This window comes from Coregonus lavaretus (genome assembly GCF_964263955.1).
Source record: "Coregonus lavaretus genome assembly, chromosome: 36".
In the NCBI taxonomy this organism is placed as follows: domain Eukaryota; kingdom Metazoa; phylum Chordata; class Actinopteri; order Salmoniformes; family Salmonidae; genus Coregonus; species Coregonus lavaretus.
In genome coordinates, this window is record NC_140023.1 from 28,384,007 (window position 1) to 28,402,177 (window position 18,171).

At 42.8% G+C, this 18,171-nt stretch overlaps 1 protein-coding gene across 7 annotated transcripts in view; it reads left to right on the forward strand.

The window, feature by feature from the left end:
- LOC311110577 (fibroblast growth factor receptor 2-like) overlaps positions 1 to 18,171 on the forward strand; it is a 109,663-nt gene that overhangs the window by 47,636 nt on the left and 43,856 nt on the right. For all 7 annotated transcript variants that reach the window (XM_084153094.1, XM_084153090.1, XM_084153091.1 and 4 more), the window contains 2 exons: positions 9,178 to 9,377; positions 10,641 to 10,783. In XM_084153094.1, the coding sequence (XP_084009220.1) occupies positions 9,178 to 9,377; positions 10,641 to 10,783 (343 nt within the window). The remainder of the gene's footprint in view (positions 1 to 9,177; positions 9,378 to 10,640; positions 10,784 to 18,171) is intronic.

Below are 18,171 nucleotides of genomic sequence, written 5' to 3' on the forward strand. Positions count from 1 at the left end.
CTGTGTTGATGATATTGTCTGTCTGTCGGTGTTAGTGGGTGCCTTGCGATTGGATGCCAACTCCCTCATGGCTCCACTTCTTTCCTGGGTCTGATCATTTATTGCCTTTTTATTATTTCTCCTTGAGATAATACAAAAGAAAAAAGAAAGTAACAGCCTCAATACTTACGACTTGACTTTCTCGAATATCAATTTTTTCAATGTATTTGGTATTGTGTGTGTGTTTAAATGTATGTGTGTCTCCCTGTGTCTGCGCGAGTGGGTGTGTGTGTTTAAATGTGTGTGTGTTTCTCTTTGTGTCTGCGCAAGTGCTTGTGTGTCTGTGTCCCTTATGTCTACACTGAAAAACATCAGATAGACTCCATGTCAACACTTATGTTCATTCCTTGGTTAGAGATTCACTTATGGCAACAGAGTCAGCCAACATTAATACATCTACATTCATGTAGGGTGGATGAGATGTCTGGACTCTGGACATTAAATGAGATGGATGACAGCACGTAATCACCTGTAATCCACAACTTAAACAGACAGCGGGTACAAAAAAAACCTCAATGCAGTTTTTTTCCGTAAGTACATGGAGTAGCTAGCCAAATAGAAAAAGTAGCCATCCAGGAAGTTCTGGGCTGGTGGGTTCCGGGGGGGCATGCCACCGTGATTTGTTTTTGCAGAGCAAGCTTTATTTTGGGGGCCTATAGTACATTCTAATGCCTTGATTCCATCTGAAATACACAGCTAAATTATTGAATGCTTAAATGACTTTACCTCCCAGATTGGTAAAATGAATTGTGGTATTGAGTAGAAAGACATGACTTTACAATAAATATTACTGAAAATGTATGGATTCAGTGTGGTGTTAGTTGTTTTGGATATCGTCTAGGCCTAGGCCTAAATGATCAGGACTATTTTCTAAGTAAGATAACCTTTTTTAACATTAAACCTTCTCTTGAGATTAAAGTCATATTTACAGTTTTACTGCAAGATATTAATTGCCACAATGAGGGTTGTCCTTCGAATTATGTGTTTTATTGGCTCTTCTACTGTGGACACTGAGGGTAAGGAAACCAATGTGTCATTTTGTAATTTGGGTGAACTATCCCTTTAACAGTTAGGCCTGTCAATCAATCACTGTTGGTGGGATTGTCAAGAGAGGGGGGCAGAATGTTTGTGAGTCACAGAGTTGGTAGGGTTTAAGACCTGTCAATCACTGTGGGTGGGACTTTAAGGGAAGGCTGTAGATTAGTAATGTAGTCAGAAAAACTAGTCTAGTCTACTCTTTCAATTGAATTTATTGTGGCAAAAACCTAAGAAAAAAGTTGTATTCTGTCAAGTAAACATGGATTCCCTGTTGAGAAACAATATAGAATTGCACAACTTTTCAGGGGGAGGAACCCCAGACCACCCGCCAGATTGTGCAGCCCCACTTTTATACAAAGTCAGGCGCCCATTAATAAACGTATAGGTATTATTGAAGAATGAAGCAGGTGTTAAACATGGGCTTTGCTACACAGTAAGCAGCAGTTGACTACTCCATTGTCGACACTTTAATCAAATCAGTAGTCCAATATCAATATCTTTAACAATGCCAAGTATCATGACATTAGTTTTTATAACCTTCAATCCGTTTTCTTTTATCATATTTTGGACCAGAATGAGATGAGGCTCTCTCTTCACTACCTATTGTTCCTGCAGTGAGGATTCAACATCTTCATCAAATGTTTTCTGAATTTATCTGCAGATTATCGCCAATAAGCAGTAGTAGCCTACCAGTATGCAAATTAGGGAGCCAAATGAACGGATCTCTCACAGATGCGACTTGGTTCTGTTCACCTAAAAGATCAGTTCAAAAAGAGCCATTTGTTCGCGAACAAACCATCGCGTTGTTAAACCAAAACTAGTGGCAACTGAGCTGCCACCAACTCAAAGGAGATAAAATCTTAACTATGCTGGAATATTGAAACACATCATCCTGAGATATTTTGAATCATTACATGTCTGTTGTAACACTTCTTAACCGCCTAAGGTCAATGTCCAAATCTAATTTGCATAATAAAATAAATCCCCCAGAAATCTGACAGTTTAAGCTAGAGATATCAGTTTTTTTTGCATTGGATGCGAATCAATCCACCGCGTCCGCCTATGTCGCACTTCCACATCTGCGGTGAAAGGAGACAGAGCTAGAACGGAGTTTGTCAGACCATGAGACATCCAGAAAATTGGTGTTCTCACAAAATCATATGTAGTGTCCAAACGGTTTGGCCCACAAACTGTTATGACCCCTCTATGGAAAGATGAGACTCTCATGAACACGATGGTGTTCTCCGTCTTGGGACTCGTCTGAAGTCAGTACAGCCGATCTGCCAACTTCTGCGTCCGAACAGTTTGGGCTACACACTAATATGTTTTGCTCTAGGACGCCCACAGGCCTCACAAGACTCGTCTGAAAGTCCCCTGGTACCAGTTGAAAAAATTAATGGAAGTACAGTATATCTGGAGACTGTTTAGTGCCAAAAATAAGGGGTTAAATACAGTGAGGGAAAAAAGTATTTGATCCCCTGCTGATTTTGTACGTTTGCCCACTGACAAAGACATGATCAGTCTATAATTTTAATGGTAGGTTTAGTTGAACAGTGAGAGACAGAATAACAACAAAAAATTCCAGAAAAACGCATGTCAAAAATGTTATAAATTGATTTGCATTTTAATGAGGGAAATAAGTATTTGACCCCTCTGAAAAACATGACTTAGTACTTGGTGGCAAAACCCTTGTTGGCAATCACAGAGGTCAGACGTTTCTTGTAGTTGGCCACCAGGTTTGCACACATCTCAGGAGGGATTTTGTCCCACTCCTCTTTGCAGATCTTCTCAAAGTCATTAAGGTTTCGAGGCTGACGTTTGGCAACTCGAACCTTCAGCTCCCTCCACAGATTTTCTATGGGATTAAGGTCTGGAGACTGGCTAGGCCACTCCAGGACCTTAATGTGCTTCTTCTTGAGCCACTCCTTTGTTGCCTTGGCCGTGTGTTTTGGGTCATTGTCATGCTGGAATACCCATCTACGACCCATTTTCAATGCCCTGGCTGAGGGAAGGAGGTTCTCACCCAAGATTTGACGGTACATGGCCCCGTTCATCGTCCCTTTGATGCGGTGAAGTTGTCCTGTCCCCTTAGCAGAAAACACCCCCAAAGCATAATGTTTCCACCTTCATGTTTGACGGTGGGGATGGTGTTCTTGGGGTCATATGCAGCATTCCTCCTCCTCCAAACACGGCGAGTTGAGTTGATGCCAAAGAGCTCGATTTTGGTCTCATCTGACCACAACACTTTCACCCAGTTCTCCTCTGAATCATTCAGATGTTCATTGGCAAACTTCAGACGGGCCTGTATATGTGCTTTCTTGAGCAGGGGGACCTTGCGGGCGCTGCAGGATTTCAGTCCTTCACGGCGTAGTGTGTTACCAATTGTTTTCTTGGTGACTATGGTCCCAGCTGCCTTGAGATCATTGACAAGATCCTCCCGTGTAGTTCTGGGCTGATTCCTCACCGTTCTCATGATCATTGCAACTCCACGAGGTGAGATCTTGCATGGAGCCCCAGGCCGAGGGAGATTGACAGTCTTTTTTGTTTCTTCCATTTGCGAATAATCGCACCAACTGTTGTCACCTTCTCACCAAGCTGCTTGGCGATGATCTTGTAGCCCATTCCAGCCTTGTGTAGGTCTACAATCTTAACCCTGACATCCTTGGAGAGCTCTTTGGTCTTGGCCATGGTGGAGAGTTGGAATCTGATTGATTGATTGCTTCTGTGGACAGGTGTCTTTTATACAGGTAACAAGCTGAGATTAGGTGCACTCCCCTTCAGAGTGTGCTCCTAATCTCAGCTCGTTACCTGTATAAAAGACACCTGGGAGCCAGAAATCTTTCTGATTGAGAGGGGATCAAATACTTTTTTCCCTCACTGTACATGTAAAAAAAAGAAAAAGAAAAGAAAAAAGGGGAAACAGATAGGTAGGAGAAACAGATTGAAGGGTTGGAGCGGGGAATTTAGCCCCGGTCTTCGGTGGGGAGAGGGGTGACGTGTCTAAACCGGAAGTGTTACCGCTAGACAACTGGCTTTGCATTTATTTTTATGAAGTATATAATTACTTTTTTGTGTCAATTTCAATTAATCCTAGAATAATTTATTACAGTGTGGCTGTGTGGTTGAGTGGGTAAAATTCAGATTAAATATACCATCATAATGCCCCTCCTGTTTCTAATCCGTCTAAATAAAGCATTGAAAAAATAAAGGTGTAAAAAAATATTATCATCAATCAATTATTAGGCTATAAAACATTTGCATTTCTAAACCATTGATTGTTTGAGAAACCCAGTTTTTGTGTTTTGATGCCTTTTACATTCACTGAAACATCCCAAAGTGTTTTTACAACACTTTCTTAAAATTAACAATTTTCAGGTTGATGAACCACTTTGGGTGTTTCAGAGTACTTAATTATGTGTATTAAACATTCTGTGTGTTAAAACACTTAAATTGGGTTTACATTCATTACACAGTCATGGTGTTTTGAGACTTTCTATTTTTACATTGTAGGATACACTGATGAGTCACTTTAGAGGTCACTGGCAAGTCTCGACATGGGCTTTGAATCCTAGGAAAATACAAACAAGATATTTGGTTTACTTGTCCCGATGCGATACCATAGACATAGAACAGGGTTTCCGTTAGCCGGTAATAGCCAACTTTTGGCCAAATAAATAAATAAAACCCGATAAATAAAATTGCCGCTGGCCAATTGTCTGGGAGATAAGAATACATCCCATTGTGAAATAATGCTTTTTAGCCTATTCATTGATGGAAATACCAGTCGATGGAAATACATTTGACTGGTCATGCTTATCGGTCTGTAGGTAAATTTGCATAATTTAGTGGAATTCAATTGGCGTGTGTTAACAGCGTATTCGTTATGTATCTTATTTATCAAATGCGTACAGCATACAGATACAGAGTCTTTGAGCAGAAAATCTGTCAGACTAATAGCTGCTGCTACAGCATCTCAAACAGCAAATGCAACGGAAAGCAGGCTTCATCAGCGCGTCACACACCACTTTGCCATGAGCTGGAGGCAGCATGCATTTTGAAAACGTATTCGTTTTACTACATATTATGAGGCATGTCTTCCCTTGCTTCAAATTAGCTTAGCCAAAATCAGACCTTATCCATGGAGGCAATTATTTTATATCAACTTTCTTTCATTGTCCAGTAGCCAAAGGCACAATCATAATCGTATTAGCAACCCATGCTAGTTGTTGCATATTAGATCTCCCCTATTTTAACATTTCTAACGGATATTTTCATCTCTGTGCGGTGCGCTTTTGACAACAGTGTTTTCCTGCTAATTGCGTTATGGAACGAACATTCACATGTAGTCTACTGCCTTGTGCTCATTGCTGTGTTTATAATGTGAAGAAATAATAGTTTATCAACGTTTTAAACTAAACGTTCTGATCCGTTGCATCAGACTCATTACTTTTTTAAAAAAGTAATAATTATGGAGCCTAGGCCTACTGGTTGTATGAATTTGGGGATCTTTCGTCCCACAACTGTCCCAGAGTCTGTTTGGAATAGGCAATAGAATAGCTTAACCTTTCTACTATGGGGGATAGTAGATTGACATAGGCTAGTGATTTTGCTGTTCGTTACTCGTCTTGTTGGCTGAGGAAAAGTACATATGGACAGTTATTCAAACATCAGAATTCGGTAAGAAGGTCCGCACATCGTTGCACCCTCGACTTGCATGTTCTGTTAATATGAATGACCATAATCTAAATGTAATTTCTATCATTCTGGAGCACCGTGGATGGACGCCTTAGTCAGGTAACCACCCAATGCATATGGGTCCGGTAAATTTCTCAAATGTCCGGTAAATTAAAATGCTGCCGGTCAAATGTCCGGCGCCACACTTTCCTAACGGAAACCCTGACATTTAACTACATTGTATGATTTATGAATAGGAAAGGGATATAGGAAATTGACTTTATTCCTTATATTCGACACATTACATTTACATTTTAGTCATTTAGCAGACGCTCTTATCCAGAGCGACTTACAGTTAGTGAGTGCATACATTTTCATACTGGCCCCCCATGGGGAACAAACTTTTTATAAACTAGTCAACGCAAGATGTTCGGTCATCGATCAAAGAACAGTAAATCACCTATGTGCCCCAACTCCATGGCTGGCTATAGGCCTATGAAACACGCAATCACAAAACAATAATAAGTGGATTTCAACTCATCGTTACCACTTACAGTGCATTCGGAAAGTATTCAGACCCCTTGACCTTTTCCACATTTTGTTACGTTACAGCCTTATTCTAAAATGGATTAAATAAATACAAATCCTCATCAATCTACACACAATACCCCATAATGACAAAGGAAAAACAGGTTTTTAGAAAAACAGAAATATCTTATTTACATAAGTATTCAGACCGTTTGCTATGAGACTCGAAATTGAGCTCAGGTGCATCCTGTTTCCATTGATCATCCTTGAGATGTTTCTACAACTTGATTGGAATCCACCTGTGGTAAATTCAATTGATTGGACATGATTTAGAAAGGCACACACCTGTCTATATAAGGTCCCACAGTTGACAGTGCATGTCAGACCAGAAACCAAGCCATGAGGTCGAAGGAATTGTCCATAGAGCTCCAAGACAGGATTGTGTCGAGGCACAGATCTAAGGAAGGGTACCACAAAATGTCTGCAGCATTGAAGGTCCCCCAGAACACAGTGGCCTCCATCATTCTTAAATGGAAGAAGTTTGGAATCACCAAGACTCTTCCTAGAGCTGGCCGCCCGGCCAAACTGAGAAATTGGGGAGAAGAGCCTTAGTCAGGGTGATGACCAAGCACCCATGGTCACTCTGACAGAGCTCCAGAGTTCCTCTGTGGATATGGGAGAACCTTCCAGAAGGACAATCATCTCTGCAGCACTCTACCAACCAGGCCTTTATGGAAGCCACTCCTCAGTAAAAGCCTGCTTGGAGTTTGCCAAAAGGCACCTAAAGACTCTCAGACTATGAGAAACAAGATTCTCTGGTCTGATGAAACCAAGATTGAACTATTTGGCCTGAATGCCAAGCGTCACGTCTGGAGGAAACCTGGCACCATCCCTACGGTGAAGCATGGTGGTGGCAGCATCATGCTGTGGGGATGTTTTTCAGTGGCAGGGACTGGGAGACTAGACAGGATCGTGGGACGAGCAAAGTACAGAGAGATCCTTGATGAAAACCTGCTCCAGAGTGCTCAGGACCTCAGACTGGGGCGAAGGTTCACCTTCCAACAGGACAACGACCCTAAGCACACAGCCAAGACAACGCAGGAGTGGCTTCAGGACAAGTCTCTGAATGTCCTTGGGTGGCCCAGTCAGAGCCCAGACTTGAACCCAATCAAACATCTCTAGAGAGACCTGAAAATAGCTGTGCAGCGACGCTCCCCATCCAACCTGACAGAGCTTGAGAGGATCTGCAGAGAAGAATGGGAGAAACTCCCCAAATACAGGTGTGCAAAGCTTGTAGCGTCATAACCAAGAAGACTCGAGGCTGTAATCGCTGCCAAAGGTGCTTCAACAAAGTACTGAGTAAAGGGTCTGAATACTTATGTAGATATGATATTTCAGTTTATTTTTATTTTTATAATTTTGCACAAAAAAAATATTTGTCATTATGGGGTATTGTGTGTAGGGAAAAAAACTATGTAATCCATTTTAGAATAAGGCTGTAACGTACTCTAACAAAATGTGGAAAAAGTGAAGGGGTCTGAATACTTTCCGAATGCACTGTATATTACATGGGAAGTGTACATTCACTCACAGGAGACGATGAAGAAGCCTCAGGCTCTCCCTCCTCCGTGAATTGAAATTAGACTGAAGCCAACCACAGCCACAATAATAACACAGGTACCGAGAGGTGTGACAGACAGCAGACTGACAAACCAACAGTGTTTCCCTGTCATCGCTCGCTTTGTGACTGACGGTAGATCACTAGAAGATGCATATCGTTCATTCTAGCGGGAGAAAGCTATACGGACTTTACTGACTAGCGAATTTAAACTTTTAAATGAAAAAAAGCCTAGTTCATTTATGAAGTGGAAAAAGTATCTGTTATCGGCTGTTTAGCCGACAGCCAACGGCGCTTGTGGAAAACACTGCCTCAATGTCCTCGCAGATAATAGCCTTGTTTTGTCTCTAACAAAACAAAATTATCACAGGGAGCCAAATAGTAATTCCTTGAGGAATAATATCTATAACTTATTGCCCTAGTTCCACGTATCTGCTCTGGTGGCGCCTGCATGGCTCTGCCTGCTGTCTATGTTGTGGTTTTTGGACCAGGGGATACAATGCTGACAGGAGAAAGTTTCCTACATGTTATTATTTCGCCCTGACTGCACATTACAAGGGCCTTGTTTGTAGCTGTGGGTGGATGTCATGCATTATGGAACGGCCTATGGTCCTATAGCCACTCAGAGAAAGACCCAGACCCGTTTCTTTCAGACAGGAAGCTCAGGCCATATACGACCACAAAGGGCACCACTCACTTGTTTGCCGTCTGAAGTGTGTGTCTGTGTGGCGAGAGAGAGAGAGAGAGAGAGAGAGAGAGAGAGAGAGAGAGAGAGAGAGAGAGAGTGTGTGCATGCGTGCGTGCGTGGTGTGTCAAGTAGCCCCGAATGTAGGAGCGTAGTACAGCCTCCTGCTTGAGCTCATTCAAGATGTACTCTCAAACAGACTGTGTTTGCCCCGTAAAAGTAGAATCAGAATAGAGTAGAATGATTTCTATGATTTACCCCCTCTTCTCAGATCAATTCCATTTCCTGTCTGTCCTAGATGGGTTGTTTGATGAAGTGGGAAGGAGGGGGAAGGGAACTAAAAACAACATTGTGTGTGTGTCTTTCTCATTATTTATGTTTTGTTTGTCTATCTAGCGATGACGTGTGTGTGTGTCGTTTCCATGGCGTGTGTTCTGTTTATACATGTGTGTCTATCAGATGTAGCGTGCCCATGTCTGTTTGTTTAAGTGTCCGTGTGTCTGTCCGCGTGTGTGTGTCAAGAGTCAGTATGTGCCTCTACGTTCCACTTTCTATTCCCCCCTGACCCTCTCCCCTCCCCCTGCTCCCCAATCAGCCAGTAACGAAGAGACGGTGACGGGTCTGATGTCACCTGACTACGTGGAGATAGCCATCTACTGCATCGGGGTGTTCTTGATCGCCTGTATGGTGGTCATCGTGGTGGTGTGCCGGATGAGGAATACGGCTAAGAAGCCTGACTTAGGGAATCAGCCGGCGGTCCACAAACTCAGCAAGCAGATACCTCTGCGCCGCCAGGTAACAGAAAGTAGATAAGGGGTTTCCAAGGCCTTTAACACCCGTAGAAACACAAACTCCACACACACATGCATTCATACATAATTCTTTTTTCACGCTACCATGCCGACCCGAACCAAACTGTACTGACTAGGATGTTTTATATTCATGGTTTCAGCTACTATGGTGGATGTGTAACCAGGTTTGGCTCGGCTCGGTTCAGGTTCAGCAGTGTGAAAAGCCCTAATAAAATAGTCCAAAGTTTACCTACCAAGAGCGGAAAACACAAAGCAAAGTTCCACCAAATTTCTACTCCTGACATAGATCTTACGCATTTGGGTTACTGGTACTCTAATTTGATCTTACGCATTTGGGTTACTGGTACTCTAATTTGAGAGCCCACGAAATGTAGCTGTTCATGGGAAGTGGATTTTCATAAATTCTTTACATTTTTAGTCATTTAGCAGACGCTCTTATCCAGAGCGACTTACAGGAGCAATTAGGGTTAAGTGCCTTGCTCAAGGGCACACCGACAGATTTTTCACCTAGTTGGCTCTGGGATTAGAACCAGCGACCTTTCGGTTACTGGCACAACGCTCTTAACCACTAAGCTACCTGCCGCCCCCAACAGTATAACAATACTGTAACTAATACATCGCACTGCTTGAGGTGCTAAGCCCCAGTTAACTCCACTGAAAGACAGCTAGCTACAGTGCATGGCATCTGAGCATGTTAGCACTGTTATCCATCACCTCTAGCTCCTGCTCTAGCTTCTCTACTTCTATGTGAGTGATGCTTTCCCCTCAAGGGGAAAAACACAAACTCCAAGAGGTACAAAAAGTGTTGGATTACATTCCTGCGAGAGATGGGTGGTTCCAGTGTCAAGGTGAGGTTGGAGCGGAAAGGAGATAGGAGCCCTGAGGACAATGACAACAGCATGATAAATGGACACATTAATCAGACTGAACGTTACTCTCTAGCGCTGAGTTGGTGCTCAGCTCTAATGATTACTGACGTGCATTCACTCGTTTTTAAAAAGGGAAGGAAAATATGTTGATTTGCACAATATCAATCAATATCAGTATCATTTGATCTTTAGTTATGGAGATGTCTTTCCATCATACACACACACACACACACACACACACACACACACACACACACACACACACACACACACACACACACACACACTTACACTCCTTGGTCCTCACTAGTATAGTAAAATTTTTATCTGACCTGTGTATCTAGACCGGTGATCAGCCAATCCGTCTCCTCCTACAGGTGTCAAATGACTCCAGCTCCTCGATGAACTCCAGCACCCCATTGGTCCGCATCACCACGCGACGCAGCTCGGCTGGCCACGACGACCCCATCCCAGAGTATGACCTCCCCGAAGACCCACGCTGGGAGTTCTCCAGAGACAGGTGAGGTACAGGGATGGGAACCGGGGTAGGAATAGGGAGGGGGGAGGTACAGGGTGTGGCAGGGACGGGACAGGGTACATGGGTGTCATATGCCTCCTCATCAGAATGGCCGCATTTCAGGCTGCCTACATAGCAGTGGCTCAGCAAACCCCACAATGCCTGGATAAGTGTTTACCATGTCAGTAACTACATCACTACCTGACTCAATGCCAGACTGCAACATAGGAAATGTGTCTTTCAATCATTGGTTAATTTGTGTTGCTTAACTGCTTCACAGACCCCCTGGAATGTGGCCTACAGTGGCTTTATCCTCAGGTATTTCTCTGAGAATCGGTGAGGCCCAAGGCTGGCTGCAGTCAGTGAGGTTTTTGCTCAGTTGGAATGTACAGTATTTCTACCGAACTTTTTTTCTTTTTACAGAAATGAATCCAGTGCAGGGTCCCATTTGTAAGAGTTTGAGGCAGTGATTTCACACTTTAAAGTGAAAGTTGCTGATTACTTTATTGTCTCCTAACTATATGCATTATAGTAGCAGATTACTCCCTCATCATGGTAGAATAATGGCAATTTAAGCTGACAATTACCTAACTGATTGTATCAGCAGGATGTTACATGAGGCACTAGTGTTGTCTGGTGTAATATACCATTAAGTACCATTGAACATGGTTTGTTATCTGTAATGATTAACCAGTGAGTAATGGCTGTGACTGTGATAAAGAACAATGAGTCATTTCTGAGTACTACACTGTACCAGGGTAGTGTTTATTAGGCACAAAACAGAAGAAAAAGGGACTGAAAGAGGAAGGGACAACATGGAGTTGTCCAATAAGAAACCCTCATTTTTGTTTTACATTGCAAAATGTTATAAAATGTTCAGCCTAATGATCAGGACCCTGTGTTTAAAATGTTTTAAACGAAATTGGGATCGTAATTCTTTTTTCTCCCAGAAAAACAAAGTTAGTTGTTGCAGTTATCACAAAACTACCACTAACAGGTCCCAATCCTCATCATAAAGGGAAAAATACAAATTAAACAAATACCTAAAACAACAATGCTGTAACGGTAGTAGGAGGATATTTTTTTGTTTAGCTAGTTTATTAACCAGCGATGTAATGCAGGAGGGAGAGAGAAGCTCAAGCAGGGAGTGAGGGAGGGGCCGTGCGGTGTGCGTCAGTGAGTGGCGAGGGGAGCAGGGAGTTAGATCAACCAAGTCGACTCGTGCTGGTAGACTTACTTATTGCTTGGTATTTATCATCTCATCTGAAAACATAGTACCTGTCTTGACTGCATCAAACCGAGAGATGCTAGCTGAAAAGCAAGAGCAGCAGCAGCATAAATTATACAATTTTCTCTCTCTCTCCTCAAGAAGCGCAATGTAGACCATCTGCATTGTGAATTCACATGGAATTTTATGAATTGTTCTCATTGTTTTAACGGAAAACTGATAAAAAGTAGCTGTTTAAACGTTAAGAAAAACTGTCCATGTGTCACATCACTAGTGTGTGTGTGTGACATGGCTATAATCTGTGTGCTGTGAATGTTTGCTTTGCCTCATACCAGAACAGTTAGTCCCTGCGAGTTGAACTAATGGCCTCAGCCAGCTTCAGTGGAAAGTTTCACACAGTGCATTCGGGAAGTATTTAGACCCCTTGACTTTTTCCACATTTTGTTACGTTACAGCCTTATTCTAAAATGGATTAAATTGTTTTTCACCCCCCTCATCAATCTACACACAATACCCCATAATGACAAAGCAAAAACAGGTTTTTATCAATGTAAAAAACAAAAAATGTACTCAGTACTTTGTTGAAGCACCTTTGGCAGCGATTACAGCCTTGAGTCTTCTTGGGTATGATGCTACAAGCTTGGCACACCTGTATTTGGGGAGTTTCTCCTATTCTTCTCTGCAGATCCTCTCAAACTCTGTCAGGTTGAATGGGGAGCGTTGCTGCACAGCTATTTTCAGGTCTCTCCAGAGATGTTTGATCGGGTTCAAGTCCGGACTCTGGCTGGGCCACTCAAGGACATTCAGAGACTTGTCCTGAAGCCACTCCTGCGTTGTCTTGGCTGTGTGTTTAGGGTCGCTGTCCTGTTGGAAGGTGAACCTTCGCCCCAGTCTGAGGTCCTGAGCGCTCTGGAGCAGGTTTTCATCAAGGATCTCTCTGTACTATGCTCCGTTCATCTTTCCCTCGATCCTGACTAGTCTCCCAGTCCCTGCCGCTGAAAAACATCCCCACAGCATGATGCTGCCACCACCATGCTTCACTGTAGGGATGGTGCCAGGTTTCTTCCAGACGTGACGCTTGGCATTCAGGCCAAAGTGTTCAATCTTGGTTTCATCAGACCAGATAATCTTGTTTCTCATGGTCTGAGCATACTCCAAGTGGGCTGTCATGTGCCTTTTACTGAGGAGTGGCTTCCGTCTGGCCACTCCACCATAAAGGCCTGATTGGTGGAGTTCTGCAGAGATGGTTGTCCTTCTGGAAGGTTCTCCCATCTCCACAGAGGAACTCTGGAGCTCTGTCAGAGTAACCATTGGGTTCTTGGTCACCTCCCTGACCAAGGCCCTCCTCCCCTGATTGCTCAGTTTGGCTGGGCGGCCAGCTCTAGGAATAGTCTTGGTGGTTACAAACTTCTTCCACTTAAAAATGATGGAGGCCAGTGTGTTCTGGGGGACCTTCAATGCTGCAGACATTTTTTGGTACCCTTCCCCAGAGCTGTGCCTCGACACAATCCTGTCTCGGAGCTCTACGGACAATTCCTTCAACCTCACGGCTTGGTTTCTGCTCTGACGTGCACTGTCAACTGTGGGACCTTATATAGACAGGTGTGTGCCTTTCCAAATCATGTCCAGTCAATGGAATTTACCACAGGTGGACTCCAATCAAGTTGTAGAAACATCTCAAGGATGATCAATGGAAACAGGATGCACCTGAGCTCAATTTCGAGTCTCATAGCAAAGGGTCTGAATACTTATGTAAATAAGGTGTTTCTGTTTTTTATTTTATAATAAAAATTCGAAAAATAATAAAAACCTGTTTTTGCTTTGTCATTACGGGGTATTGTGTGTAGATTGATACAAAAATGAATAGTGAATCTATTTTAGAATAAGGCTGTAACGTAATAAAATGTGGAAAAGGGAATTGGTCTGAATTCTTTCCTAATGCACTGTAGTGATTTAGCTGCAGTGAGGTCTTTTGTTGTTAAGCAATGGGGAAACCCCAGGCAGTAAAGCACACACTGGCTCTTGGGTTATTAACATGCCTTCGCCTGTGGTGTAAGGCCATGCCATGTTTGTGTGAAGATTTAACAGTAGGGGATCAAAAGCATTCCAAAAAAATATCGGGAAATAATTCCCTTATCTCTGAAAATAATTTCTGATGTGTTATTTTATGTACTCAGGATTGTCTGTTTGCGCAAGAGTAGAATTTAAGTTGCATGGCAATAAAAAGTGACCAAGTCAGTTATAGCAAATTTAGTTGATGTGCCAATGAGAGGAACTGTTTGTGTTGTGTGAGTTATGGGTGGAATACAAACGTTTTGAGAAAATTCTAAATGTTCTCCTTATCATGCTTGATTGAGCCCTCTCTCTCGCTCTCTGTCTGTGTGTGTGTCTCTCTCTCTTTTTCTCTTTTCTCTCTCTCTCTCTCTCTCTCTCTCTCTCTCTCTCTCTCTCTCTCTCTCTCTCTGTCTCCTACTCTCTCTCTCTGTCTCTCTCTCTGTCTCCTACTCTCTCTCTCTCTCTCTCTCTCTCTCTCTCTCTCTCTCTCTCTCTCTCTCTCTCTCTCTCTCTCTCTCTCTCTCTCTCTCTCTCTCTCTCTCTTTCTTTTGTTAATCTCTGTGCCCCTCCGCTCCTCCTCTGTCATTCCCAAGTGCCTCAGGGGCCGTGGTGGAAATGCGTAACATTCTGGAATGCTAATGTTTGTGGTGGCGTGGAAGGAAAAATAACATTGATTATGTGTGGTGGGCCGGGGCAGAATGGGTGCCATTGAGCTAGGGGTAGGGTAGTTGGGAAGTATGTATGTGGACAGACTAGGGATTGTGTTTCTGTGATGGGATGCTGGCCTCAGGCCCCTGAGCCAGTGTGAATGTTTAGACAGCCGCAAGACTGAGCTGCAGGGGCGGGGACCAAAGAGTCAGAGGTCAGGGAGGTGTTGTGACCATGAGTAATAGTGGTGTGGAGTGTTTGGGGCTTAGTCTAGGTGTGTGTGTGTGTGTGTGTGTGTGTGTGTGTGTGTGTGTGTGTGTGTTCCTGCGTGCGTACCTGCACATGCCTGTGTGAGTGTGTATAAAAGAGAGCTATTAGAAATTCTATGTGTAGCTATACAGACCTTTCCATTACAAAGCGTGCCAGAATTTTATGCAAACTGAGTGACAGTGAGAGTGACTTATTTAGATTTATATTGCTGCACATTACCATAAATAGGTGTGTAGATTACATTTCCATTCAGGTAATGTTGTCACACCTTTAAGGTAACCTCACAGTGTTAGCCTACGTTAAACCACAGTTTTCTGCTCTCTCTCTCTTAGGGGTTAAAGCGTCAAGTGTTAAGCGGTGTAATGAGTTGTAAACTGAGCAGGTTCAGGGCAAGGTAAACAGTGGAGAGAAATAAGTGTTTTTTCAGCGGCCCAAATGGCACCCTATTCCCTACTAAGTGCACTGGTCAGAAGTAGTAAGATCAAATTTGATTTGTCACGTTTCGTAAAACAACAGGTGTAGACTAACAGTGAAATGCTTACTTAAGTGTACTTTTCCAACAACGCAGAGGTAAGATAAAGATAAAAAAATAATAAAATAGAGAAATAGAGACACAAGGAATAACAAATAACAATAACAAGTAAAAATAACATGGCAATATACTGGGAGTACCAGTACCGAGTCGATGTGCATTGGTACAAACTAATTGAGGTAGCTATGTAGAGTGGCTTGCGAAAGTATTCACCCCCCATTTTTCCTATTTTGTTGCCTTACTACCTGGAATTAAAATGCATTTTTGGGGGGTTTGTATCATTTGATTTACACAACATGCCTACCACTTTGAAGATGCAACATATTTTTTATTGTGAAACAAACAAGAAATAAGACAAAAAAACAGAAAACTTGAGCGTGCATAACTATTCACTGTATAACTGCTCCAGCTCTTTCAAGTCGGATGGGTTCCGCTGGTGTACAGCAATCTTTTAGTCATATAACAGATTCTCAATTGGATTGAGGTCTGGGCTTTGACTAGGCCATTCCAAGACATTTAAATGTTTCCCCTTAAACCACTCAAGTGTTGCTTTAGCAGTATGCTTATGGTCATTGTCCTGCTGGAAGGTGAACCTCCATCCCAGTCTCAAATCTCTGGAAGACTGAAACAGGTTTCCCTCAAGAATTTCCCTGTATTTAGCGCCATCCATCATTCCTTCAATTCTGACCAGTTTCCCATTCCCTGCCGATGAAAAACATGGTGTTCTCAGGTTGATGAGAGGTGTTGGGTTTGCGCCAGACATAGTGTTTTCCTTGATGGCCAAAAAGCTCAATTTTAGTCTCATCTGACCAGAGTGCCTTCTTCCATATGTTTGAGGAGTCTCCCACATGCCTTTTGGTGAACACCAAACGTGTTTGCTTATTTTCTTATTTAAGCAATGGCTTTTTTCTGGCCACTCTTCCGTAAAGCCCAGCTCTGTGGCGTGTATGGCTTAAAGTGGTCCTAAGCTGTGGAGCTTTGCAGGTCTTTCCGGGTTATCTTTGGTCTCTTTGTTGCCGCTCTGATTAATGCCCTCCTTGCCTGGTCTGTGAGTTTTGGTGGGCAGCCCTCTCTTGGCAGGTTTGCTGTGGTGCCATATTCTTTCCATTTTTTTATAATGGATTTAATGGTGCTCTGTGGGATGTTCAAAGTTTTGGATATTTTTCAAAAACCCAACCCTGATCTGTACATCTCCACAACTTTGTCCCTGACCTGTTTGGAGAGCTCCTTGGTCTTCATGGTGCCGCTTGCTTAGTGGTGCCCCTTGCTTAGTGGTGTTGCAGACTCTGGGGCCTCTCAGAACAGGTGTATATATACTGAGATCATGTGACACTGAGATTGCACAAAGGTGGACTTTATTTAACTAATTATGAGACTTCTGGCGGTAATTGGTGTCACCAGATCTTATTTAGGGGATTCAGAGCAAAGGGGGTGAATACATATGCACGCACCACTTTTCCGTTATTTATTTTTTAGAATTTTTTGAAACAAGTAATTTTTTTCATTTCACTTCACTAATTTGGACTATTATTACATGAAATCCAAATAAAAATCAATTTAAATTACAGGTAGTAATGCAACAAAATAGGAAAAACGCCAAGGGGGATGAATACTTTTGCAAGGCACTGTACATATACAGTGGGGAAAAAAAGTATTTAGTCAGCCACCAATTGTGCAAGTTCTCCAACTTAAAAAGATGAGAGAGGCCTGTAATTTTCATCATAGGTACACGTCAACTATCACAGACAAATTGAGAAAAGAAAATCCAGAAAATCACATTGTAGGATTTTTAATGAATTTATTTGCAAATTATGGTGGAAAATAAGTATTTGGTCACCAACAAACAAGCAAGATTTCTGGCTCTCACAGACCTGTAACTTCTTATTTAAGAGGCTCCTCTGTCCTCCACTCGTTACCTGTATTAATGGCACCTGTTTGAACTTGTTATCAGTATAAAAGACACCTGTCCACAACCTCAAACAGTCACACTCCAAACTCCACTATGGCCAAGACCAAAGAGCTGTCAAAGGACACCAGAAACAAAATTGTAGACCTGCACCAGGCTGGGATGACTGAATCTGCAATAGGTAAGCAGCTTGGTTTGAAGAAATCAACTGTGGGAGCAATTATTAGGAAATGGAAGACATACAAGACCACTGATAATCTCCCTCGATCTGGGGCTCCACGCAAGATCTCACCCCGTGGGGTCAAAATGATCACAAGAACGGTGAGCAAAAATCCCAGAACCACACGGGGGGACCTAGTGAATGACCTGCAGAGAGCTGGGACCAAAGTAACAAAGCCTACCATCAGTAACACACTACGCCGCCAGGGACTCAAATCCTGCAGTGCTAGACGTGTCCCCCTGCTTAAGCCAGTACATGTCCAGGCCCGTCTGAAGTTTGCTAGAGTGCATCCAGAAGAGGATTGGGAGAATGTCATATGGTCAGATGAAACCAAAATATAACTTTTTGGTAAAAACTCAACTCGTCGTGTTTGGAGGACAAAGAATGCTGAGTTGCATCCAAAGAACACCATACCTACTGTGAAGCATGGGAGTGAAAACATCATACTTTGGGGCTGTTTTTCTGCAAAGGGACCAGGACGACTGATCCGTGTAAAGGAAAGAATGAATGGGGCCATGTATCGTGAGATTTT